We start from the raw sequence: 27,915 nt of genomic DNA on the forward strand, positions 1-27,915 counted from the left end.
TATTTGTGCATTCAGATTTCTATATTTCATTGCTTGCCGATTTGCTGTATGTCAAAATCAACTCAAAAACCCAGGTCAGGGAAACTAGAATTAGTTGCGCTGGAATTTTGTTTTAAAGAAAATGCTTTATTTATATGGTAATTTATCTTCTACCTTTCAGTGTTTTTCTCAAAATAAATTCTTTTTTTCTGATTAGATTTAAGTCTATCGTGGGCTAAACTGTTTCATTCATTTGGTAGGCATGTCAAATTTTAACGTGATTAAAAGATAAATGCATGGGTGGGAATAAGCACCATTTAATTTGTAGGCATTATCATGTTGTGAAAAAAAAAGTAGGTCCAAATTCTGACTTGATACCTCACTAACTATAAAACCTTGGTCAAGTATATTCTCTGGGTTTGTTTTGTTATGTTGTTGTTGTTTGCTTTGCTTGCAGTATACAGTAAGCTTTGCAGAGTAGTTGCATGAATCAGATGAAGTTTGCTGTAAAGTAAGTGCTCAATAAAGTTTAGTTCCATTTTTTTTTTTTTTTTTTGCCTTCTAAACTCAAATATTTTATCTCTGTAGAGAAAGCCAGATGTGGAGCCATGTTGATTTTCCATGTAGTTCTGTGTGTTTGACATGACTAGCACCTTGGTAGGCCACAAAACAAAGCTGCTACTGTATAATACGAGATCTCATCAGATAGAAAAGCATTAACAACCAGAAAACTATCAGCTCATCTCACTCTTAAAATATAAATTGTTATCTGTTTTATTGCTTCCCGACCCAATCTATTTTCTCCACTTCAAACCGAAGAAACCAGGGCAAAAAGGGAAGGGGGAAGAGGGAAGCCAAACATTCATCTATTCTTTCAACAAATATTTCTTGAGTGCTTCCTAGGAGTCAGGCATGGATCCCAAACGCTCCCTGTCCCTAGGACTTAGAGCTGGAATCAGAATACAAGTAAATGCGGGACGCCTGGGTGGCTCAGTTGGTTGGACGACTGCCTTCGGCTCAGGGCGTGATCCTGGAGTCCCGGGATCGAGTCCCACATCGGGCTCCCAGCTCCATGGGGAGTCTGCTTCGCTCTCTGACCTTCTCCTCGCTCATGCTCTTTCTCACTGTCTCTCTCTCTCAAATAAATAAATAAAATCTTTAAAAAAAAAAAATAAAAAAAAAAAAAAGAATACAAGTAAATGCTTTCAGGAAGATACTGTTTATGGAATGTTCGCCCGATAAAAATCTTCAAAAACTTTTCAATATTCTTTTCTCAAGTCCCGTTAGCATTTCGATAGGAGCAAACCTAATCGTGGTCTCCTTCCTGCTTTTGAGAACAGCTGACATTCTTCTACTGCCACAGTCTCTAGAATTTAACTTGAAAAACCAGAAGCAGGGAGTTCCCATTAAGAGTCATGGCCTTGCAGACTTAGCCCTCCTCTTTGTCCCACAAAGCCAGAATTCTCTGACCCCCAGGGCACAGTGTGGGACTCATCTGTTTTCTTAAGCATTTCCTGGCGGCCAGGAACGTACCACTGTAGTGGTGGGAGGAGAGAGACACAGAGGAGATTTATTCACAACTACACTGGATGAGGTAATTATCAAAGTATCTATTTAATCTTGGACTACTAATGGGCAGAATATTGGTGTTACAGGCCAGGACCTTAAGGCTCAGAAATTTACTAGTAAGTTATGGGGGGAAAATGCCACTTTTTTTTTTTTAATTGAAAAAAGTAATTTTCAGAGGTCAATAAGTAAATCCCAGAGCAGATAGTTTTAGGAACTAAGAGGGGTTCATTCATGCCCTCCTTTGTTTCTCTTCTTACTAGTTTCTATGTAAAAGAGGCACAGGGTGTGTGTGTGTGTGTGTGTGTGTGTGTGTGTGTGTGAGAGAGAGAGAAGAGAAAGAACCACTTGAACCCTTAAATCAGTTTCCTGGTTATTTTGTCACCAGTAGAGGGATTATAGTCTTTCACACCTAGTTAGACTTCCGCCTACAAAATTGTTGGGCACATAGTAGGCCCTCGATAAACAGCTGTCAGTGAATGAAAGAATGAAAAGCAGAGATGGGTTCCATGGGAGCCGTGTCGTTTGTTAGCTTTGTGACTTGACGGTTGTCATTCTAAAACTGGCAATATTTGCATTGTTTTCATAGGATATTTGTTAGCATTTAATAATTCCATGTCCAGGACAGGGCTCTGCAGACTCTGAGCACTGGGTGTAGGTGAACTCCCTGCACCTTCTGCAAACAGTCTTCCTGACTGTGATGCTTTAACATGTTGTTAGAGTAGACAACTGTGTTAACCGGATGATTCTTACGCAGTGGGCATGCAGCGTTGGCTGTAGCAAAGCATTGTCTGTCATTCTAGAGTTCTCTAACATAACTATGTTCCAAGGTAAGAAAGGAAAGTCCAACTTTATAAAAAATAATCATAGGTTGAAAAATTAAACATGTAATTAAAATTTCCTTATACTTTGAATATTATAACCAGTGTAATAAACCAAGCTGACAAGGGAGACTTTTATGATTTTGAAAAAATTCCAATTTCTATTCTAGGGATCATATTTATCAAGAAAATGCAAATAAGTTGTTCTCAACCTAAAGTTAACGGTTTATTTGGGAATTTGAATAATATATATTTCTTGGGCTTAAAATAGTGGGAAGCCCAAAACTCAAAGAAATCTGTATTCACAGTAAAGTCTATCTCAGAAGACTTTATTTAATGGGGTAAAGAAAATATTTCCTGATTTTTTTATTACCATAGGGCAGATCTGACACCATTAGTTTTCTTTCTGTCATAAATATAGACGAGTAGAATTTGACAGGCATCACTATAAAATAGGTTATAGATAAGTCCAGGCATCCTTCCTTCCACACAGACCTTTCACACCGGGTTCTGATGGGGCTGCTTGAATAGAATGGCCAAGGTTTGATTTTAGGCTTCTAGGTCACGGTTTCACCTTGACAACAGTTCTTTCATTTCCAGCAGTAACATTTGCTAGGATCCCTAAGGTGCTTTCATTTTTGTAAGTAGTGTAAGGAAAAAAAAAAAAAAAAGGATAGAAAAAAAAAGATAAATCTTAATTCACATGCTGCAGAACTATCTCTGTGTCTCCGGCACAAAACTTCAAATCCAATCCAAGAACTGGATGTGTATTAGAAGTCTGCAGATTTAAACCTTGTCCACCATGATCAAACTGGATTTATAGAGCATCATAACTCTCCAGACACCATCCAGCAGCTTATTAATTTAATAGACTCCTGTCCATTCACTGATGTTCCTGCCCTGACAGTCTCTCAAGATAAGGTGAAAGCCTTTTGACAGGACAGAGAGCATATATATTTTCTTCTGTTTTCTCGTGGATGGGGTTGTCGACAACTTGAAATGTGTGGCTCAGCAAATTTGTTTTTTTCCTTCTCTTTTCTTCCCCTTTTGCTGTGCAGGAAGGATGACAGAGATGAGCCTCCGGACAGTCCCAGGGTTCAGGGGGCCCCTGTTTCCCCTAAGTACTTATTTAGCATTTTGTTTTGCAAAATAACAAAGGATTGATTTAAAGGCATACACTTGGGGGCATTTTCGCCATGAAGAGAAGCAGCATCACAATTTAATGCCTAATATAAATTAAGAGGTGTTGGAAGAAGGAAGAGGAAAAACAGCAATAAATGTTCCCATTAAATAGAGTACAGCAACATTTTCTTTTCTATAATCCCATTTGTGGGAGGGAGGGGAGTGCCAAGAAAGATAGCACTCAAGCTGTTGCATATTTAAAGACAAAACAGGAAGAACTTTCCAACATTCTTATTTTTCCTTTATGATCGTCCATCTCATGCTCGTGCTTGTTATTTGCAAATAAATTCACAAGTCTCAGTGAGTTATTACACTGGTATATTGCAAGGTTAACTATTGCCATCCTTCAGTGCATCCTTCTGTTAACGTCACGTCCGCAATCATGAGACCTTGGCTCCCCAAACTTAGGCGTGCACGCAGATCACCCGGGAGCTCTCGTTAAAATGCAGATTTGAATTTGAATTCCGTAGGGCTGAATGGGGCCTGAGCTTTTTGGTGTTTCTAGTAAACTGAGGCTATATTATTGGTTGGCAGATCACATATTAAGTGCAAGACATTAGCTGAATTTTTTTTAAAAAAAAGGTGATTTAGATATAAACCCTAGTATCATACACCAAGGGGATATGTAACTTGAACATACTGACCAAAATTCAAACATTCCCTACCTGCCACATATAGTGGGTCCCTCACTAATATTTTAGTGGATGGCCTCTCTTTTTTTTTTTTTTAAGATTTTATTTATTTATTTGAGATAGAGAGTGAGAGAGAGAATGCATGAGCAGGGGGAGTGGGAGAGGGAGAAGCAGACTCCCCGCTGAGAGAGGATCCCAGTGCAGAGCTTGATCCTGGTACTCTGGGATCATGACCTGAGCACAAGGAAAATGCTTCACTGTCTGAGCCACCCAGGAACCCCAGCCTCCTTTTTGTAATCTCCCTTCGTTACATGTGTAAAGATGGTCATCTTAATTTCCTTTGGGGTAGTTAACTAAAATAGTGTATTTAAAGCCAAGGATAAGATAAAAATTAACTTGTCTATTTTCCTATACATATGTTCTCCTTACTTCATCTCACTGACAGAGAGCTATTCTTCTTACCTGTATCTCTACTCAAAATGCAAAACTATGAAGGAAGATTTCTCAACTAAACTATTGTTTGGCCTTAATTGTTCTTCATAGACCATTTATTTTGCTTTCCTAGACGTAAGATCAGACCATTCTGCACTTTAACAGGTGAGGATTTTTGGTGGCCAAACACACAATTTAAACTAGAAACCTGCACTCAAAACACATCCGGATGGCAGAAATTATATTTAACACAGGTAAGATGTAATTTGCCTTGCAAAACTAGTTTTACCATAGACAGACTTCAAATGATTACTTACTAGTTTATTGATAAGTTCTAGATCTTCCTCTTGAGGGAGGGGTGTAAAAACATCACACATCACGCATTAGGTCAAATTCATTACGAAACCTTAATTCCCTCATTAGGGCTACTTGGCAAATATTCTGAAAATGTTGTTTTTCGTAAGAACGTCTGAGGCTTCTATGTCCTGAAAGTGTGCACCAAGTAAAGGGTGCTGAACTGGAAAGCAGTCATTCTCGAAAATCTTTACTGACAATGGAGACCAGACAGTGATGATAAATACTAGATTTCTGAAGGAAAACTGGCTTCAAGTAATTTATTCTTATTGAATTTCAATGGGCGGTAGATGGAACTACATAGATAGATAGAAAGATCTTATCTGTTTATACTTAAATGTATGTATTTCGGATCCATTCCCTTGGTTGGGATATTCTTCCTTGCGACACCACAATATACTATCTTGGTTGACCCCACTGTGGTCTGACAGTCCTCACAGACCTCAGACAGACTAATGAGAATATATCTTCTCTGAAGTACTATTGTATGTCATGGCATATAAGGTGACCTTTTAAGTTTAAAAATAGCCTTCAAAAATGGGGTTGACTTATACACCAAGAGTAAAATGAAAAGCTTCCAATTTCAGGTCTCACAGTGAGGACTTGAGGTCTGGCTGACGTCCCCCCATGAAGAGCTGAGAACGACAGACACAGTTTCTGTCTGACAGGAGAAAGTCAAATGGGTCCAGAAAGAACTGCCTCATAACAGCGAGCCAACATCTTGACGTGACTGCTGCAGGAAGTTGTCAAGTAAAACCCTGTGGTTTGATGGCATCTTTTGCATGTCTGTAGATTTTCGTTTTTCTAAATTCCTTTCCACATCTTCATGCTAACTGATGGAGCACCATGCTTGTTATGGATATGTGGGACATTCCAAAGAAATCCTCTTGTACCAGATTCCCTAGCATTTTAAAATGCTTGCTAGGGCATGGGATACTTTTCTCAATATGAGGGTAGCATTTTAGGGACTGGATTTTTCCAGATAATTTCCATGCAATTAATTTTCTGAAACTAAATCAAGTCACATTCGAGTTTTTATTCTGTTGAATAATGCATCATGAAAGCCATCGAATAATAACTCGAAATTCTGTGAGTGTACACTGTGTGCTGTCTATGGAGTTACAGAGATGAGAAATGGAGTCATCACATTTGAGGTATTCACATCCAACTTGGGACAATGACAGGCTGCGGTTGAGTTCTACCCCTAAGGAGATAGGGCAGCAAGGCTGTTCAGAGGAACTGATATATGCCAAGTCTTGAATGGTACCTGTCAGCAATGATAAAGATAGCTAGAAAGTTATCAGGCAAAATGAACATGATGTACAAAGACAGATATGAAGCAAAGGATATTTGAGGAATTTCATAGAAATTAGTATAGTTGAAGTATAAGGGTATTTGTGGAGGATGAGTGAGAAATGAAGTTACAAGGAATCGGGTAGTTAAAAAATAGAGATGAGAAAATTTATGGGAAGCATCAATGACGAGAAGAAAGAGTAGAGAATGACAAGTTAGCAGATGGACAGTATTAGGGACACTTGCCACTGGGTATACAAATGGATAATCAGATGAAGCCCAGTAGTATAAAAATCAGCAACAAGAAACCATAGGAGACCTGTGAGAAAGTCACTTCAATGGAATCAGGAAGGCAGACACCGGAAAGAAGGGAAAGTGTTGGAGTTTAGGAAGTCAAGAAAGTGAATGCAGAACACTTTACAGAAGCTGCCCAAGAAAGGAAGCAGCGAGGGCTTTCTGTTAAGCCTAAGGAATTGATTGCATGCATTTATTCCTATCCCCTTTTGTAAACGTGACAGCAAAGAGGGAAACAAAAGGTGACAGGACAAAGAGACAGCACAGAGTAGGCAACAGAAGTCAACAAAATCTTGGAAGCTAGAGAAACTGATGGAGCGATGGATGGCAAAGGAGAGCATAAAAAGTTGAAATCCAAGGATCTCGAAGACCCAATGGCCAAAAGAATCGAGCAGATTTCTTTCAGAGAATCCTGGAAAACACTAGGAATTAAAGGCCTCTGGTACATTGAAAGGTAAGATGAGCAGTGGACCTAAACTTTGTAAGACTGACATTCTGAGTGAGAAGCTGTTAGCTTCACAAGCTCAGTTATTCCCTGTAGACATCAGGGACAGTCCCCTTGCACTCTGTTAGGAGGTGGAGGCTGAATCTTTGGAGAACCGGGACAGGGGCTTCAGATCCCGAGAGACAGTCTCAGCAAAGGGTGATGCTAAAGTGTCTCCTGAATTAGAAGATTAAAGGAACAGTCTATATTCTCAACAATGATATAGGGCCTTTCCAAGATAACCCCCAGTCCCTTTCATCCGCATGTCCTCAGATTGCTGGCTTCAAGGCTCATAAATTTCAGTCATGAGACCAGCATTCTGGAAAAGCTAAGCAGGCTCAGACAAAAAAATTCCATGTACTCTTATTCGGGGACCTCATTATTGTGGTTGGGTTAATGTCCTATGACTCTATGTAAAACTCACCAGATGACATGCCATGACCCCTGGCAACAACCCATTAGTTGACATTCTATGCACCGTGCACTGTTCCTATATTTAGCCCTTAGTGTCCCACTCTTCAAAGAAAAAGTAGACACTCATGGATCTCTAGCCAGCTAAAGAAAGCTTCAACACCAAATACAGGAACCGAAACAGGAAAGAAAATGTATGAAACAATGCACGGAGCATACAACTTCATAAACATCCTTCAATTTCTATCTTTGGAGATACAGGAAAAATATCCATATACACAGAGCAAGATGTTGAAAAAATAAACTGTTAGAGAATAAGAAATACCTCCTGTAAATTAGCAATATAATAGGTAAAATTCAATAGAGAAGTTAAAGAATAAAACCTGAGGACATCTCAGAAAGTTGAACAATGTTAAGGAGTGGTTGTGGAAACATTATTCAATGTATATCGTATTGTTCTCCATGTTAACAGATGAGCTACAACCCCTTTATTTATCCTCCACTCATTCATGAATATTTAATGAGCATCTACTAGGTGCCATGCACTGTTTAAAAAACAGACAGAATTCTCATGAGAACACTCATTCTGTGGGTGAGATAATACATTAAAATTATAAATAAATACTAAAATGACAAATATGAAGATAAATAAGGATGTTATAAACTGAATATGTTCCCTCCATTTTTATGTCGAAGCCCTAAACCCTAGTGTGATAGCATTTGGAAATGAAACCTTTGGGAGAGAATTAGGTCACCTCAGGCCCTTATAAGGAGAAACACGGAGGAGCTCTCTCTCTCTCTCCCTTCATTACATGAGGATTCAGCAAGATGGTGGCCACCTGCAAACCCAGAAGAGACCTCTTATCAGCCTCCAAATATGTCTGCACCTTGATCTTGGGACTTCTCACCTTCATAATGGTGAGAAATAAATGTCTATTATTTAAGTCATCCAGTCCACACTGTTTTGCTATAATAGCCAAAGCTGACTTACACAAAGGAGAGAAAGTTAAGAAGGAGCAAGAGAAACAGAGTAGTTAGGCAGACCCTCCGAGAAGGCAATGTTTAGAGAGTGTTGTGAATGAAGTAAGAGAGGGATCAATGTGGGAGCAGAGCACAGTACAAAGGCCCTGAGGCAGAGGCATTTTTTGTACTAGCAAGCAAAAGCAAGGGGGCCCAGGCCCACTGGGACAGAGTAGTTGGGGAGTTGTAGTAAATGTATCCACAGAGGTACCTAGAGGTAGATCATGAAGGGCCTGTTAAGTCAAAGTAACAATTATGTAGGTTTTAGTTCAGGGATTGGAGAGCTTTTTTAATAAAAAGCCAAATCCGGACACCTGGGTGGCTCAGTCCCTTATGCACCTGCCTTCTGCTCAGGTCAAGAGCCCAGAATCCAGATATCAAGTCCTGTATCAGGCTTCCTGCTCAGTGGGGAGTCTGCTTCTGCCTCTGCCCCTCTCCCTGCTCCTGCTTTCCCTCTTTCTCTCTCTTAAGTAAATGAACACAATCTTTTAAATAAATAAATAAATAGCCAAATCATAATTATTTTACATTTGCAAGCCAGAGGGTCTCTGCAGCGGCTCAGCTGTTCTTACAGCCACAGACAAGTATAAACAAATAGGTCTAGCTATGTTGCAGTTCAACTTTATTTACAAAAATAGGTGATGGGTCAGATTTGGTAGCATGTGTCATATCAGTCCTTGTATGAGATCAGTGTGACTGTGATAGGAAACCTCTAGAGGGTTCTATTCACTTCCACTTCTCCACTTTCTCTGTGAAACAGAAGCAAGGCCATCATCTAATAAGGGATGCAGTATATTTGGGGAGACAGAAGTCTGAAATAGTCACCTTGATTAGAAAAATAAGTCTTACGGCAAGGTTATATACACTGAAGGTTCACATTCACCTTGTGGTCAAATGTAATATCAACTGGTCAGCAATGGGTCTTGTTGCTGTTATTTTGTTGTCATTTGTGGTGGTGGTTTGTTTGTTTTGTTCTGACTACATCTGTATGGCACTCACTGTAGATCAGGCACTATTCTAAGCACTTCACAGATACCACTTTACCTAACTTCTGCTGCTTAGATGTAGTCAAAGGAAAGTGGAGAGTCGGACTGACTAGAAAGGGGGTATTGTCAGGCCAGTACAATAAAAGTCAGAGAGAGAGAGAGAGAGATGAGGAAAGAATGACGAGAGAGTGACTGGAATCATGGGCCCACCAAATTCAAGGCAGGTAATTTGGAATTAAAGATGGGGCAGGGGAGGGAGAATGGGGGGGGGCATTGGTGAACAGTAAAATGATGGTTGTGACAGGGAAGCAACAGAGGTTCATTTGGAGTTGAAAAATTCTAAGAGTCAGGTAATGAGTAGATCAAGGTGAATGACTGATTAGTGTCTTCTAGAAGGGTATAGGTATGATGTTATTTCCTTGACAGATAAAGTCTTAGTTTTATTATGGGATGGACCTATGCTAAAACTTGGAGACTCAAATCTTATTAAAATCTCAGTGTGATTGTGTGTGCCTCAAAACTTTTGGTAACTCTCCAATGCCTTTACTGCAAGATCTTCAGACTGGACTTCTAATGACCTACAACATGGCCTTCTAAAACTTTTGGCGGCTTCCTCACGGGTTTATTTGTAAATTCTCTAACTAAAGTATGCACCAACACTCTCATGAAAACACTGTATACGCTGTAGTCTGCAACCTTTTACACAACACAATTTCAACCTCTTCAAATGCCTTTCCCCATTTCTCAAACTTATACTTAACTTTCACTATCCAACCAAAACTCCACAATCTCTGTCAACTTTCTTTGACCACATAAGACTGAACTCAGTATTATGCAAATTTCATCAATTAAGGTCTTTCTTTCTTTCTTTCCTTTTCTTTTTTTAAAGATTTTATTTATTTGACAGACAGAGATCACAAGTAGGCAGAGAGGTGGGCAGAGAGAGAGGGGGAAGTAGTTCCCTGCTCAGCAGAGTTCCTGATGCGGGGCTTGATCCCAGGACCCTGGAGATCATGACCTAAGCCAAAGGCAGAGGCTTAACCAACAGAGCCACCCAGGCGCCCCATCAATTAAGGTCTTTCAGTAAGTTCCTTAAGCCAGGGTGGGGGTGTTTCAGAGCCTTTTGTATCACTCATGATCCCCACGCCATATCATGCAAAAAGCATTGGGTCAATTACTTTTATTTTATTTAGAAAATTATCTTGTGAAACACAAAGCATTAGGACATTCATAGAGATGCTAAAGAAAAATAATTATCTCACTGAGGAATAATTTAAATTCTATGGATGAGAGACATTTTTTGGGCAAGGCAAAGATTTCTTTGTTCCTTTCATTTGAGTTGTATCAAAAGGAGAGCAAGAATGTAGTTAAGACAAAGAATGATTTTCATTTGCAAATATTTTTCCTAAATTATATGAGGAAAATAATGTGAAGAAAATTATAGACGAAGGATACAAAAAATCCTCCTCAAATCTGACCACCTCTACAGAAATACTCTTATAATTTCAGGGTATTTCTTTCAAGTATGTTTCTCTACACAGACATTTTTTTAAACATAATTATAATCATAATCATACTAGGAACAAAGCATTATATTCTCCTTTTTCATTTGGAATTATAACATAATTTCTTCTTCTACATAATCCACTGTTTTCAAAAAATAGTCAGGTAGCTCACTCTGAAAAAAAAAATCTGCCCTAAAGAGTTGTCCCTCATTTTAGCTGTCAGATACTTTTGGGGTAGCTTTCAAGATTGGCATCTCTTTAAATGACAAGCTAACATCCCTGAGTGATAGTGAGTCACCTCTCAAAAGACCCCACTCTTCATTTCTCATTTTTATACTTATAAAACTGATATATTCTTAGTTCTTATCATTGGCCAACATCCTGACTAGGTTTTTACCCCTAAGAGACAAGACGTTTCATTCATTTATGGGTTCAGGGTGGTTTAGGATATTTTTTTTCTCCCATATATGATAGCACATCTAACTAAGGTAATTAATGGTATTTTCATGCAGGATTATTTACCAATATTTAATTAAAGAAATTCATCGTGATGTTGATATGAAAATAAGTGTCTTTTCTCACATCACATAGCCAACATTAGTAATAACGAAGGACATAAACTAGTCACTACAATCAGACCCAGACTGAAATAACCCAAGTAAATCACTAACATAATTGTAAAAACTGTAGACCTGAAGGAAGAAAAGGAAATGACAAAATGCCTGACATTTGCTGAAGGTGCCGTCATTCCACCATTTGCAACAGCCAGCCCTACTGTAAATTAACATAGTCACTGGCAGGGTCACTTGTCTTGACCTTAAGAACCCCTCAGAAATGACAATTTGAATCCAAATGCTGGTTTTCAAAAGCAGCCATTTTTACAATCACTGGTTCCTAGAATAGGCACAATAAATGACTTGCTCCTCCAAACATCCCTCCTTCGCATAGAACATAACCAGAAAGAGCCTCAGATGTTCACGAAACATGTTGGGTTTTCGGCATCACGTTATCCTGTGGTGCTCTGCAATCAATTACTGTTATACCACCATCATTAATAATTTTCTTAATGAAAATGATTCTGTTGATCTCCGTTGTATTTTAATTATCAGAGTTAAGCATAATTACACTGCAGCTCTGAGCTGGCATGTGGACTCCTTTAGGGCGCAATTTTGTTTTAACACACTGATAATGTAATTTTACATTGTGTCAGTTTGTTTGGTTATTATCCAGTTGTACAATTCCACTGTATTCCTGATAACAGATAATAACCTTAGTACCTCCTATATCCTGAAGTCATTTAAAAAGCAATATTGGAATTCCGCGACTAGCTAACTTAATCGCCTTATGATTTTATAATTCCCGCTGCTAAATATTTGGTTCAGGCACCCACCCTCTTTTAAGAATACCATAAAACCAGACGACAGTTGTATATTTTCTGTGAATGACAGAATGGTTAGATAAACACTTAAAATATAAGCACACTTTTTTTTTCTTTTAAAAACAACTCCTTATTTACATAATATTAGGCCCTTTAGGTGAAGACGAACAGGAACTTGCAGGCTACTTTGAAAATTGGCTGCTACGTTAGACAAAACTGTTGTGTCAAAATTCTAGCAACATGCAACAGATTCACTATTTGAAGGTGGAAAATCATCCAGACTTTGCAAGAGTCCTCATACTAAAAGATCTTTGTTTTTTGAAAAGTTGATCAATTTAGTCAGTGTGCAGAAATTTACTCATCCAAGTGAGGTCTATTAGAATTTCTGCATTATTTCAACAGTGTCTAGTATAGGATCTTGAACATAATAGACAATCCATCAAAGCTTAAATGAACTCACTGCCCGGTTATGTTTGTGCAAACAGGCAAAATCAGAACCCTGAGATGATTTTGAGGTTGGTCTTCTACGTGACTTTAAATCGCTGTGGTCTTGAAAACAGGAGGTATTAGCACAACGCTTTGCTGTGACTGGTATTTTTTTAGCTCACCATTGAATTAGGGAAAAAAACACAGAGTTGCTGATGGACATGATGCACATTTGTGAAAAAGAGCAATAACCTGCAGCCTTGGCCCAGCGAAGGGCAGCATCAGAACTCTGTTCGTTAGATAACTGGAAATGGAAAGTCAACGTGCTCAAGATGGAATCCTAATTTCACCGTGGATTATTTACTTAACTTATTTATCAAACCCTCAGTTTATTCATCTGTAAAGTAGGAATATTGCTGCTTACATGATGAGCCTATTGTTAACAGTAAATAAGAAAATATAGGTACAGTATGTAAATTAACATCTGTGTAGAATAAGTGCTTAATATTATATTAATACTAACAGTCTTAGTATGAGTATTATCATTATCATCTTTTTTTAATCATTATCATCTTGATACTAGACACTTTACATAAGACTTCCACTAAAAATAAAAATGCCATGCGTTCAAGGAAAAAATGCCCAGTAACATCTTTAGGCAAAGGTGCTGGGCCCTTGATTCTCTAAGACCGTTCTCTACAGACACTGTGATGTGAGTTCAACAGTAACTGAATGAGAGATTTGGAATCCTGGCCTATAAATCTGGCATCAGATGGCATGTTTTCATGCACACTTGCTTGATACCAACATAAAAACCTGGTTTCATTTCCTCCAAGTTTGTACTGACATGTCCACAAGGGCAAATTGGATTGAGTATATGATAATTAGCAATATAATATTTATAATAATATACACAGTTAAGTTTACGAGGTTCTGCCTCTCAAAAATTCTCCAACATAACCATGGCTATTCCATTTCCACAGCTGAGGAAATCAAGATTTATAGGCTACGTGATTTGCCCAAAGTCACATACCAGCAATAGCTTTTTTCTTCTTTTTTACAATGATATTATGTTTTCATATAAAAACAAATCTGTAGTTAAGGTGGGAGTGAGGGTTCACCGATACTTTTCCATTCTTTTGATTGACAATGTTTATTCTCTTAGTACCCAAACCTAGAGAACGTGTCTACTCTGAAATGACAACTCCATGGAAAACTCCATTATTCCTTACTTGAACTGAATGAACATAGCCACAAGGTCAAGGCATCAAGGCTTAATTCTGAGTACTCAAAAACAAAAACAAAAACAACCCGAAGGAACCTATTTACTTTTAAGATGTGAGAAAGGTCACCGTACTCTGCAAACATTATGAAGTAAAGCGTGGTACATAGAAAAGTTGGCCTCCAATGCGCAATAGGCATTAGTGGATTTTAGGACTTAGTGGGCAGACCTTGCTAATCCTACCCCCCAGCATCCTCTCTTTAGCTTCAGCATGGTGCTTTCCAGTCTTTTTCCATTGGAGATAAGGAAATTAGAATTATCTGGAGTCTGTTGAGAATAATGGCAAAAAACAGATGACCCAACAAGTCTGGTCCATCAATGTCTGGATGAGCTAATTACTTTCTGGAATGACAGGGGGTAGTCGAGGCAGGGAAAAAGTACATCAGATTACAATATTAATGCCAAATACTATACTTTTTTACTTTGATGAAACAAGATGATGGCAGCCTGTCACATAGCACTGATATAATATAATTTTATAATAATTATTTGATGGACACCCTGGAAATGAAAGCTATAGTTATATTTAATTTTGCTATTAGCTCACATTTAATAATACTTTAAGAAGTAAGTATGCCTCTTAAATGGGAATAGTTATACACTAAGTGGCCTATCTAATACACCATAAGAAAATGATATCAAAAATTTCACAGTCAGGGCATTTAAAAAATGCTACACGTACGCATTTTACATTCTATTTGTAAATAGGTACTGATATGTTCTCAGATAGCCAGGTCCTATAATAATGATTCTGGCACAGAATTCATAAGTAATGTAGGTTCTTAGCTAAAACAAAATAAGGAAATGCAATTTTGGCTTCAGGAATTTATTTGTCATCTTCGGTGAGTGCTTCTTAGACATTAGGAATTACGTTTTGTGCCTAAGTGCATGAAGTTAGCCCAAAGGACAACTAGTCCTTTGTATCTGTCAGCAGCACTTTGGTTTCATTTGGGGAACTATTTCTTCTCTTAGTGGCTCATGTGGGGTTAATTCTAGTCTAAGGATGATTGTAGTCTGCCAGGGAGAGACACTGTGATTAATTATGTCAAGGATTGGTATGTGATGCACCCTAACCAAAACCCAGAAAAGCTGTTTTCATTGGAATTTCTGTCCTGGTAGAATAAGTCTGGAGCTTCCCACTACCTGAGGAGAATGTTTCTGAAAATGAAACCCAGAAAAGCAAGAATGGGTAGAAAACAGAGACAGTCTGGGGACAAAGTTTGAGCAACTGGATTAAGCTGTTCCTGAAATCTAGAACATTCTTGGCCTCTCAGTTTTATGACCCTCCCCCTACCCCCAACACACAGATACACACTTTCTTCTTCTCTTTCTTCTTCTTTTCTTTTTTTTTTCCTTTCTTTTCTTTTTCTATCTTTCTTTCTTTTTCTTTCTTTTTTTTTGGGGGGGGGGTAAGCCAATTTCCTTTGGATTTCTATCAGTTGAAAACAGTCCCAAATAATAAATAACATATATATTGTGAAAATGCCTCACACTTTATGGATGCCCAAATCAATCCTGATTAAATCTAAATCACCCAAACCTTCCAACTACAAAACACTTTTGCTTTAAGGAGCCTTATCATACGTGTAAGCCTTTGGAGACAACAAACTCAGAATCCACGGGGTCCTGATAGGAGCGCTTCCTGGGGTCATATTTTCCATGACTCAGACGATCTCTAGTACAATCACAGCATATCAAGGTATTCACAGTACGCTGAGTTATAGTCTTGGTGAGGTATTCCTTCCTTCCAGAGGCAATCTGAATGGTAGGAATTAGTATCAGCCTCTGAAGCCCATCTAGGAGAGCAGAATAGAATTTACAGAATTTTTCCGAGTGTGTTACCCAGAACACGAATTCCAAAGGGTGTCCACTTGATATATATATATATATATATATATATATAAATAGATATAGATATAGATATATAGATGTCATATGGTCAAATGAGTTAAACAGGGGTCTTACTATAGAACTTCTCAGAGTATCAATGGCCGCAGGCATTGTGAGTTTCCAATATGACAGGCAATATTAGGTCACAGGGCTCTTTTTTAAACAAACTTGGGATTCTGTATAATGCATTGGAGAGTGCCATATCATAATATATACTCTTTGTGATTTCCAGGCATAAATACCCGAATGATTTAGAAGAATTTACTAATCATATAAGAATGGCAGGGGGAAATCAGAGTCTCACAGTACAGGACATAAGGTTTGGAATGATTAAGACCCAGATTCAAATTTGGCTCCATTATCAGCTCTCTATGACCAAGAACAGCCATACTATCTTTCTAAATCATAATGGCAAACCATGTAAAAAAAAAAAAACAAAAAAAAAAACAAACACTAGCTATGTCATTGAGCTGTTTGAAAGCCTCATATGGGAAGAAATTATTCAATATGTATAACTCAGACCCTAAGTTAGACAAATGCACATTTGAAACCCACTCCGACCCTTTACTAGCTATGGGACCATGGCAAATTACTTAACCCACCTAATTCTCAATTTCACCTTTTGTGAAATGGAGTAATATATTAATTACCTCATAGGAGGTATTCAATGAAGATCAAATGAAATAAGGCCTCTACAGTAGTTACTGCCATTCCTGCTGTCTGAACCACAATGTCAATAGTTCTTAATTTGAACAATATCAGATTACCTTTTGTCAGTTAAAAAGCATTAAATAGCCATAATTCATAGGGCTCATCATTTGAGTATGTGAAATGCCTATTACAGTTTCTGACAACCACTCATCCTTTGTTTATCTGGTCAGCCAATCAGTATTTATTTAGTGTTTTGTTTTTTTTTTTTGGTACAGGCAGCACACCAGACCATGGATAGGAAGGTTAACGAAGACATAGTTCTTGCCCTCGGTAACTAGAGAGTAGATTGGAAAGGCAGGCAATACTAGCTAATTTATCACTTTTTCCTTTTGCCAGAAGTTAATAGCTAACTTTTCCCCTTTTTTTCTAACTTTTGGCTTTTTTACTCTTTTCTTGAACCCATATAATAATGATCGTAAAACAACGCGATGAAGAACAACGAGAGAAAAACATGCAATCTGGTAGAGAAGTACCACAGAGCGGATTCAGCTGGGCTTAGTAATGGCAGCTCTTAGTATCCACATAATAGGCTAGTATATAGTTGGGCTCAATGCATGCTTTATGAATTAATTAATTAGTAACCTTCCATAAATTAATCCAAATTATTCATTGCCCGCAGACTTACTATAGAGCCAACCATGATACAAAACACATAAACATGTTCAAGTTAACGCACTCCACTGAATTGGAATTTTACCATATTTCTTTCCTTATAGGTAACAATCTAACAATCATTGCTCCCAAAAGAATGGCTGATTTAAAAATGCAATGGAGTTTGGATTATGACAAGAGAACAGCTTTTCTCTTGGTTCCTCCATATTATATTGCCATCACCAAGATAAGACACTGTCTAACCAAAATTTATTCCTTGTAATTAATCCTACATTCCAAGGCCTCTTTAGTATTTCTGCATTCTGGCCAACTAGTTCGCTATACCATTCCCTTCTGCTTTGATAGATCATATGGACAACGTCCTGGGAAAATCACACTTTCCTTCCCACTAAAAGCTCCCACCAGCTTACCACAGGTATTTCAGGTTAGAAAAAACGAGTGGGTCCGGGACCAGCAATTATAGAAGGGAAAGGAATATAATCAGATCCTGGTGTGCAGATTGTTTTTTTAGCTTGCAAATTCCCTCTTTCCGGTGTTTCAACTTTCAAAGGCTCATGGTAGTTTAAAGGCAATCCTCTTATAAGTGTACAAATTGTAATGATTATAGGAACAAGTTGTAATTGTTTCTAGCAAGTTTTTAAGAGTCTTTGATGTTATGATTAGTGTTTTATATGTTAATATATTGATAGGGGTGCTTATTTGCTTGTTCCCTTGTATGCTTTTTATGGTTTCTAGGTTCAATGTGCAAGTAAATCTTTGATCTCAGTAGGTCTGTTTGGTTAAAAAAGAAAGCTAAAAGAAATTAAACATGAGAAGCCCAAGGTTTTGCAATATTTACGAAGAGACGCTATTAGGGATTTCACTGTAAGAGTACAGAGCTGGGGCCCATAACTTGAATATAGAGAAAAGTGCCCAAAACCACACCACACACGAAGAGGGGCCTGTGTCTGGGAGTGCCAGCATGGACCTTCGGCTCCTTTGTAACCAGGTGGTAGCTAGATGACAGGTCTAGGCTGATGTCACACTGTGCAAATCAAAGGCAAAACTCTGCAAGCCATCGGTTTCCTCTTCCCCTGTTTGCCTCCTGCCCTTCAGAAATCACCATGGGGAAGAGTTCTCCGTCTTTGCGGTGTTTCACTTTCAGCTCTCCTCATCACACGTGATTTCAAGGAAGGGGCTGGAATGCAATGCCTCCTGGAGCACGCACCTTGACATGGATTGCTAAATTTCAAAAGGAATTTACTTTCTGTAGATCATGTCTCAGAGGGAGGAACCTGGGATCTCCTCAAACTGGCCAGCAATAAAGCTAACAGCAAAGAAGGTACCAGTCACGCCACTCAAATACAGGGTTAGGTAACTGTGTGCAGGGCTAAGTCATTAATGGTATAACACTTTCTGTCTTATCCTGTACAGAAAAAGCCCAGTGGGCTCTGCTGGAAACGCAGGTTAGAGAGATTCTTGAGGAAAAAAGGAAGAGAGTGGATCACGTTTCACTTTGCATTCCCATTCCAGCTCACTTGGTGCGGGCCTGCCTTGCTCAGCTTCCAAAACTTGCAAAGAGAGAGAGAAAGGATCCTGCATTTACCTTTGCTGTACACAATGCAGTTGTTTTTGCTGTCTTCCACTCCTTGCCAGGTCACATCCAGCAGCCACTTGGGACCAGCCGTCAGCACCATTGGGACCTGAGCCTTTGTTTTCTGCAGAAAGAATGGTAACAAACAGATGCCATTTGCTTTCGTGGATTAAAAACTTGAATAATAACTGTACTAATCATTTTATTTTTACAAACAACTAAATCTCCCAAACCATAATCCAAGTCCTTATTCCCCTGTTTCATATCTTTTTAAGATGACAGAAGCTGTAAGGCTTTACTGCTTTTCCTTAATCTGAATGGTAGAATTATTATCAAGGATTTTTTTTTTCCTAAATGATACTGGATCAGATCTCCAAGATTAGACAGATCTCTTGCGGCTCTGAATTATAAAGAGAATGCAGATGACTTTCATTGCAAAGTGCAGAGTGTTTAGAAGTGAACTTTAGACACATTGTACTTTACTATCAACAGGATCTCACTATTTCCTGAAACAGACAGGAAAGAATTTAAAGAATCAGGATCCATTTCAAAGCTCTATCCTGAGCAACATTTATATTAGAGTAGGAATTTCTGTCGAATGAATAATGAAATCTACCCAACCCCTCTGCTGGGTGTGGATATGTAGTCTGACAGTAACCGAAATAATAATAATGCTAATGATTCACTGTACAAGGTCTCCAGAAAGACTATAAAAGAGGGATCGTGAATAAATTCCGAGGCAGAGCGACTAAAGCGTGACATCCCTCACTCTGAGAAGCACACAAAGCAGGGACACTCGTGCCCTAGTTCTAACAAAATATTTCCAGTTGTGCCTTTTAAATATAAGGCTCAGAATGTTCATCCTTTTAGACTGTTTGGCATCCATATTATTTGTCTTTAATTACGTTAAACGGGGCAGGAAGTAAACTGGGGAGGAGACAAGTGAGCTTTAGCAAGACTGTTGTTTCCGGATGAGTCACAGTGAACTGGCATTCAGACTTTTATCACCCACCAGACCATGTCTGTATATCAAATATCACAAAACCACAACACAGACACAATGCAAGGGTCTCCAGGTAATTTCTGAACTGAATCTTCACCTAGATATGATCCTGCCAAAGAGATCTCAGCTCATTCTGGAGACTCTGCCGCAAATTTCCCAAATTGGCATTAATAAGTATTCACTTGAGGAGTTCCACGTAATCTGGTTATTTCAAATCCCTCAGGAATCTGGAAAACCCATTTCACCCGCTGAATGACAACAATGATAGCGTCTGAGACACGGATCTATTGTTAGCTGCAAACCCATATTGACAACTAGGCATAAGATGAATGTTAAGTCATTTCCTGAAGTATCAATTATATTATAAGGGGTAGAACAACCATAAAACATATTGTTTAATGAAAAAATAATCAACCATGATGAATAAATTTAAAAAAAAGAAATCTGAAAAAATATTTCAAATGTTGAAAGAGATGGCAAAACAGATGGTGAGAAATACTAGCCTACAAATTTTTTTTATATTCATACTTTGATTCATTTCAAATTCTTAATTTTTCAACTACATATCTTAATATTTGGCAAACATTTATCTGGTGCTTTACATGTTCAGAGAAACTTTCCTAGTAACAAACTATAGAAATCGTTTCTGAAAGGACAGTCTTCTAAGGATGGTTCGGTGAAAGCCCTAGAGGAAAGAAGCAATTTTATATTATATCTTTTTTGAACAACAGACAAAAATGGTATCAAGTTATCTTTATGGTTATTAGTCTGAGTGACCATTTTTATTTCCGTTTGCAAACAGAATTGAGGACAAGCAAACTTCTTCAATCTGAAATGATAATGACCCATAGCCAATTAAATATTAGGCTTTAATTATGCATTTGCCTGCTTCTCTTACTACCAGAGAAACAGGTAAATCCACAGATGAGGGTCAGCAGGTCTCTGAGCAGTATGCAGAACAAGTCACAAGAGAGAGCACACCATTTTGATAAACCGGCATGTAGAAGATTTCGTGATCTTATTGTTAAAACCTTCTCTCTTCCGCTTTTAAAGAACAGAATTCAATGGCAGACACCTCCCCCATGTCTATTGTACTGTTATTTCATGGGAAAGACATGCCTTTTATTTAATCTTCATGCTCCATAGTTCTTAGAGCCACAAAAATTTCTGCACAGTAGATCAGCTTTTATAATTTTCCACAGATAATATGAAAAATAGATATTGATCACTTAAGTTCTTTAGGGGCTCTTTTAGTGTAAAGCAAATCAATTGATTTTGTTGTTACTATAATCTTCTGTTCATTTATGAGCATACAAACCACCTCCATCGTGGTCCTCTAATTGGTGCTCGGAATATGAGGGCATCTTTTTCGGTGAAAGCTACAGATACGTAAGAAAAAGTTTACTATAATGCAAAAAGTAGCATGATAAGGAGTATGAAGTCATGTGTAAATTGTTCTGGGGTTAATGCAAGGCAAGAGAAGCATATTTTGAAGGACCTTTTCAAACCAGGCAAAAACCTTTCATGCTTAAATTTCTAGGCAAAGGAAACCAGTAAAGACAGTTTAACTAGGAAGAATATGGTGCTACTACATATGTTACTTGTGCAGGGACTTTCTTAGACATTTTCCTGACTTATTTAGTCTTCATGTCCATTCTCAGATAAAAAACAAACAAAAACCCAAAACCAAAACAAATAAGCAAACAAAACCCTGCAATTCAAAGATTAATAATTTCTTCTAAGGCAAATAGCTGGTAGAAGTAGGACCCCATTTCTATGTCTAGCTCAGTCTCCAGCTACCACTACCCCTGGGGTGACCAACCCTCTGAGTTTTCCTGGGACTGAAGGGTCTCCCAGGATGCTGGATTTTCAGCGCTTAAACTGGAAATTCCTGGGCAAACTGGGGAGCGACTTGTTCACCTCCACCCCTATTAGTACTACTACAGTTAAAACAATATCAGTGGTTTACAGCTACTGAGCACTAAATGTTGGATGTTGTTCTTCCCCTCAATTATCTTTTTTGATTTTTAAACTCTAGGACTTAGGTATTAACATTTTCTCCACTTAGTACATAAGCAAATTACGATTTGAAGGAATTAATTTTATGATACAAATAAGACTAGTTAATTAATATCTTTTCTTAGTAGTAAGTTAGGCATCACGCCTTTTAAAACCTTGAAAACCTTTATTACACCTGGGCACAGGCAGAATCTGACTTATTAAAAAACAAGGAAAAACAATTTCTTTTACTCTAAACCAACCAACTTTACTCTTGCAAAAGCAAAAATGTAGCAAGGCCTTGCTGAAAGCTATACCCAAGCTGTAAAGTAAATAATAAGTAGATAAAAAATCTCAAGGGACCAGTTATTACAGTTTTGAGGAGGTAAGTCAATTTCTTTCTGAAGAAGTCAACTTTTGTAGAGATTGACTGACTTCAAAGAAGATTACCAAGTGTGAGAAGGAGGGAGTTATCCAGGATTATATGAAATCTACACTCCAGCAAAATCCATGAATAGAAAATAACAATAATATCCACATTGATCATTAGGTTCACTTTCCCATGTCTCTATCATAAGGACTCATACAAGTCTAGACTGTTAAGAGCTGGAAGCAACTTCAAAGTTCAATGAGTTTAATTCCCTAATTTCACAAATAAAGAAAGTAAAGCCAAGATTTTATTAGCATCCTACAGAGGATACAGTTGGCACAATATGTTGGAAAAGAAAGTAGATATAAAAGTTGTGATAGACAAAGAAACAACCCCTAATGGTGTCCATACTCTAATTCCTTGGAACCTGTGAATATGTTACCCTACTTGGGGAAAAGGATTTTAAAGATGTGATTAAAATTTATGACCATGAAATGGTGATATTTTCCTACATTATCTGGATAGGCCCCATCTAAATACATGAGTTCTTATAGAAGAGAAAGTCAGATCGGTAGATCAAAGAGATTCCATATGAAAAGGATTCCATCTGCCTTTGTTGCCTTTGAAGATGGCGTAGGGAGGCTATAAACTAAGGAACACTGTGGGGTCTGGAAACTGGGATCTCAGTTCTGCAACCTCAAGGAAGTGAATTCTGCCAGCAGCTGAAGGGTGGGAAAGGTACCCTCTCCTAGAACCTCCAGATAGGAACGCATCCTGCTGACATCTTGATTTTAGTCTAATGACATATATACTGGATTTCCGAGCTATAGAACTGATAATCTGGGTTATTTTAAACCATTAAATTTATAGTAGTTTGTTTCAGCAGCAATAGATAACTAATACAAAAGGCATTTGGGCTTACCAACTTACAGTCAAATAAAAAGAAAAAAAGACTTAAAGTTCCTTATCAAAAGGACTCAAAAACGTGAAACAGCTTCTTCTTTGTTGGAATAACATCAACTCTACATTGTCATTCCATAGTCATTAGATATGCTTATTGTTCTTGTCTTCAAGTATGAAAATATACACAGTGGTGTTATAATGTCCACTTCTACAACTGAGTATTCAAAATATTTCATGACTCACCTTTGGCCTTACAGTTGAGATGGAACCAAAAGGACATTACCATTCTTGGAGTCAGATGGCCTCAGTCTGAATCCCACTATGTGCTATGGGCTGGCTCTGTGACCAGAAAACCACTTCAACTCGAATGGCCTGAATTTCAGAATGCACATCTGCCAAATCATTTTTATCTTAAGGAAAGTCATCTAAAGCAACCAGCATGATGTTTGGTGCACTGCAGATGCATGTCAAACTCTTGCTGAATAGCTATATAAATAAGCAAATTAAAAATGCTCAGAATCATTTACTGAATCCTTCCTATTTCTCAGGTGCTGGTCATGTTTGTAGTGATGCACATAAAAGTCAGGACCAAAGCTCTTAAGTTTCCAATTTAAACCTGATGGTAGTCACCAGGGCTATTGATCCAGCTGTTTTTCCAGCTCTCTGCTTTCCAGATCTCTTTTGAAGTTAGGGGTGGCCATAGGACTTCCCTGGACCAATGAAACTGAACAAGAGATGGCTCTGTCACTTCCACAGAGAAGCCGGAAGAGCCAATGGACTCACCATCATGCCTTGCTGTTGCTGAAGTGATCGTGGAAGCATGTAAGGAGGAAGCCCTGGGAATCACAGCAGTCACATAGCATGATAAGGAAAGAAACTTCTTTCTTTATGTACGAAGTCGCTGTGGTAGTAGAGCTGCTTGCAACCTCAGCAAAACCTAGCTTATCCTCACTTATGCAAAGGTTTTCTTCATTTTTTTTTTCTGTATTCAATAGCCCATGGGGTTTTACAGGTTAAAGTTTGCACTTCATATCTAGGCAGTCTCTTTCAGGAATAAATCAATTCAAGGTACATAACAGGAGCCCTGAGTTTCAGTTAAACTGGCATGTTTCAAAAAGAAAAAGAAACAGTGTGCACTTTTGAGGCTCTGCATTGTAAGCTGGAAAAATGTGCACTCCTGGACACTGTTTGAACCCAGAGTTTCATGCTTCGACAGCCTACAACTAGACAAACTTGACAAGGACAAAATGGGTCAAAAGTGTCATTTCTTAGGAATAATTAGAATCATCTAATGTGGATAAAAGAGGTCAAACTAGCATCCACTTCTCACTAACCTTTGGAGTTACTGGACCGACAAAGGAGGTAGCCTTCAATAAATGTTTATACTCAAGCCAAAAGGTTAATGGAGATAAAAGTAGACAGCCCAAAGGTAAAGCACAGAGGATAATTCTAACCCAAGAAACCGGTGACATAATGCTATCTTAGGGATTCCAAGTTTTGCTGGAAATATTTGTTGAGGATTTCCAAAATGAGGCTTAAGAAGAGCTCAAAGTCTTAGGAAAATCTGACCTATGAGAAGAACCTGACTTTGCAGCCTTTTAAAAGAGAAGTGCCACTTGATGGAAAAATTGGCCTCCATTGACTTTAGTTGAGGAAATATAACAAAATATCATTAGAAAATCTCAAGCCAATGCCATGAGATGTGGTTTGATGCTGATAAAAATGCTCTCAGGATGTTGATTGGGCAATAGGTGAAGAGGGCCGAAGTCTATTTGGCGAAATTCATAGCTGTTTGAACAATTCATCGCTTTTCCTATTCTCTCGGCTATAAAAACATATTTGATAGGAGGCATAGAAAATTTTCCAAATTATTGTGGACATTAGATTTATTTAGTTAGAACCAGAAAAATGGCCAATCTCCTCCAACTGAACTATTGTCTACATAAAAAAAAAAAGGGTACTGTATGTGATTTGACCTTGTACTTTACTACACTGTAAAAGTTTCTGTTAATATCCAAGCAGTTCTCCACATTGGAATTGAATTCAAACACAATCTGGTAGTCTCAAAAACATTGTGTCACTCTCCCTTTAACCCTGTGAAGTCTCTAGTGACAGTGAACTTGAATCTAGAAATTCTCTTTACCAACAACCTATCCTAAGCCTATCCAGCCTATCCTAAGCCTATCCTAAGCATAATAACTTAAAATCTTGGACTACCAAGAATGGGAAGAAATGTCGAGTAATATGACTTGAAGCCCTACACAATTGTGTTTTCAGTAATTCTGTGCATGGCCAATAGTCTCAACATTACTGATTTGACAGGAACTATAAAACTTTTAGTAAGGGGGTGCCTGGCAGGCTCAGTTGGGGGAGCACGCAACTCTTGATCACAGGGTTGTGAGTTCGAGCCTCACACTGGGTTGAGAGCATACTTTTAAAAAATCAACAATTAAAATCTAAAAAAATAAAATAAAATAAAAAAGATTCAGAGAGAGAGAGAAAACATTTAGTATGATGCTTTCCACCTAATAAAACTGGGTTTTTTAGTAAATATCCTTTAAAAAGTTATATAGGACATCATGCAAAATATTTGAACTTGATACTACAGAGGCTGAGATTTTTTTTTTTTTCCTTTCAAAAAATAGAAGGTCACTTTACATTACAGAAACAGACTAACTCTATTCCATGTGGTCTTGCAGGGTCAAGAGTAACTGTGTGATGATATAAAAACAGGTTCTTAGCAATAACACCTAAGTATTCTCCATGTCTGATGAATGCCAGACGTTATTCAGACAAGACTAAGTGTATCATGTGTTTCTATTAAAGTTATGTGTTTACATTTAAAAATGAATGAAACAGCCACTGAACTACATTGGGATATGCCTTGGGTGAGAGTTGACATCTTCCTTTTGTTTATTGTGTCTAAAAATGAGAGAGAGAGAGAGAGAGAGAGAAGCGGAGAGATGGAAAGACAGAGGTGTGCAAACAGATTTAAAGAAGTAACTTCCAGGGTTCCTGGCTGATTCAGTTGGAAGAGCATGAAACTCTCGATCTTGGGGTCTGAGTTTGAGCCCCATACTGGATGTACAGATTACTTAAATGAATAAATAAATAAAGACTTAAATTTTTTTTTTTAAATGAAGAAGTAACTTCAGGAATTTCCCAACTAATACCAAGTATTTTACCTACAATAATTCTTAAAGAAGCAACAAAATTCAACTTAGTAAAAGATTATCAAATTTCCATTGCTTGAAAAAAATTGACGTGCTAGACACATTTTCAAACTCAAGTTCAAATAAATTAAGAATAGACTTAAATTAGAAAAAATGTGAGAAGTCTAAATTGGAAAGGCATCAGTAATGTGCTCTAACAAAGACCACTACACTATACCGTTAGGCACAGAACAGATTTATGAATGAAAATCCCAGGAAGGTTTCATTAGAATAGTGTTTCTCTTGAGCACAGTTCTACAAAATATCCCTTAAGGATAGCATGAGAGTGAAATCCCAGAGAGCTTCTGCTAACAAGCGTCTTTAAGATCACTGTGGTATGTGGGATCTCAAACACGGTAAGAGACTTTTCAAAAACAAAATGAGTGTGAAATAAAATGATAGAATTCTTGGCTCCTATATCCATACTCCTTATGTCAAAGACAGTTTTATCTCTATGAACCAAAAATTTAAATAATCATTATCTCTGAGGTATATTTGCTTTTAGTTCTCAAAATTATGGAAACCCATTATCGCAACATGAGTCACTGCTTAAATATAGGAATTTCAGTGTAAGAAATAATGATCTTTTAAGAATGTGAACACAAATAGTTCCACATATAGAGGTCATTAAAATAATCTCTTTACTTCCCCAAAAAAAAAAAAAAAAGATTATTTCATGATAGTTAGGAAAAGAATATAAAATTATTTAAGAATATTCACATTAAAGATACAGATATTTCATTTTTTAAATGGGAGAGTCTCTAAGTGAATAATAAACATCCAAATTATCCAGATATTTATTATACTTTCAGTTTCAAAAAAAGAATAGATTCATTTCTCTTTCCCTTTTGCCAACTCACTCCCACAGTCTCATCTGTTCTCCACATATATTTGGCTCCGAAGAGGAACTACTCCCTGCAAGCTGGCAACCATTAACTTCAACCTTTTATTTTATACAGTTCTGAAAGTCACAGAGTGTTTAAGGAGTGTTGTTTTGCTCCTGGCAGAATTTCTGGGCTTGCACCTAGTGCAATGTGCAAAAGAGTGTCAGCACCGAAGCCTTGGGAAGGAAAAAGTAAATTGTTCTTGAATATCCTTCCTCACATAAACCTGTGGAGGGGTTCAGGGACCCGGAAAGCCATGATCCCAGCTGAGAGGCCTGGGGCCAATCACTTAACCTCTCTTGTTCTCACGTTTCTCCTTTGTAAGATGATCTCCAGTGTCCTTACAGCTTGACAATAACATCATGAGGCTTTCTACCACAGAACTGTTGTCAAGTCTGAACTCAAATCTTGAGTGTGAAGAAGATATGTATGAAAATTCAACACACCAGCTTACACTTACTTGAGGAAAGGCTACTTTTTATTTTTTTATTATTATTTATTGCTCAAGCAGTAAATAAAGTCATCTAATTTACTTTACCTCGGAATATTAATACAAGGAAAATAAGTAGGGTCAGAGAAAGTGGTGTGGTCAAAATAAAAATGTTAGCATGAAGAATTACACAGAGCAGGTAACAGATGTACATAAATACATTCAACTATCGATGACCTATTTACACATTAAAAAAAAAAATAGTGGTCAATTCTATTCAGCAG

The 27,915-nt window shown here is 37.8% G+C and overlaps 1 protein-coding gene across 1 annotated transcript in view; it reads right to left on the reverse strand.

Moving 5' to 3' along the window:
- Positions 1-27,915, reverse strand: part of ZFPM2 (zinc finger protein, FOG family member 2) — a 454,522-nt gene that overhangs the window by 141,841 nt on the left and 284,766 nt on the right. Inside the window, exon 7 of the mRNA XM_044246966.1 lies at positions 18,844-18,955. Coding sequence (XP_044102901.1) covers positions 18,844-18,955 — 112 coding nt within the window. The remainder of the gene's footprint in view (positions 1-18,843; positions 18,956-27,915) is intronic.

The sequence above is a fragment of the Neovison vison genome, chromosome 4, assembly GCF_020171115.1.
Source record: "Neovison vison isolate M4711 chromosome 4, ASM_NN_V1, whole genome shotgun sequence".
Classification (NCBI taxonomy): domain Eukaryota; kingdom Metazoa; phylum Chordata; class Mammalia; order Carnivora; family Mustelidae; genus Neogale; species Neogale vison.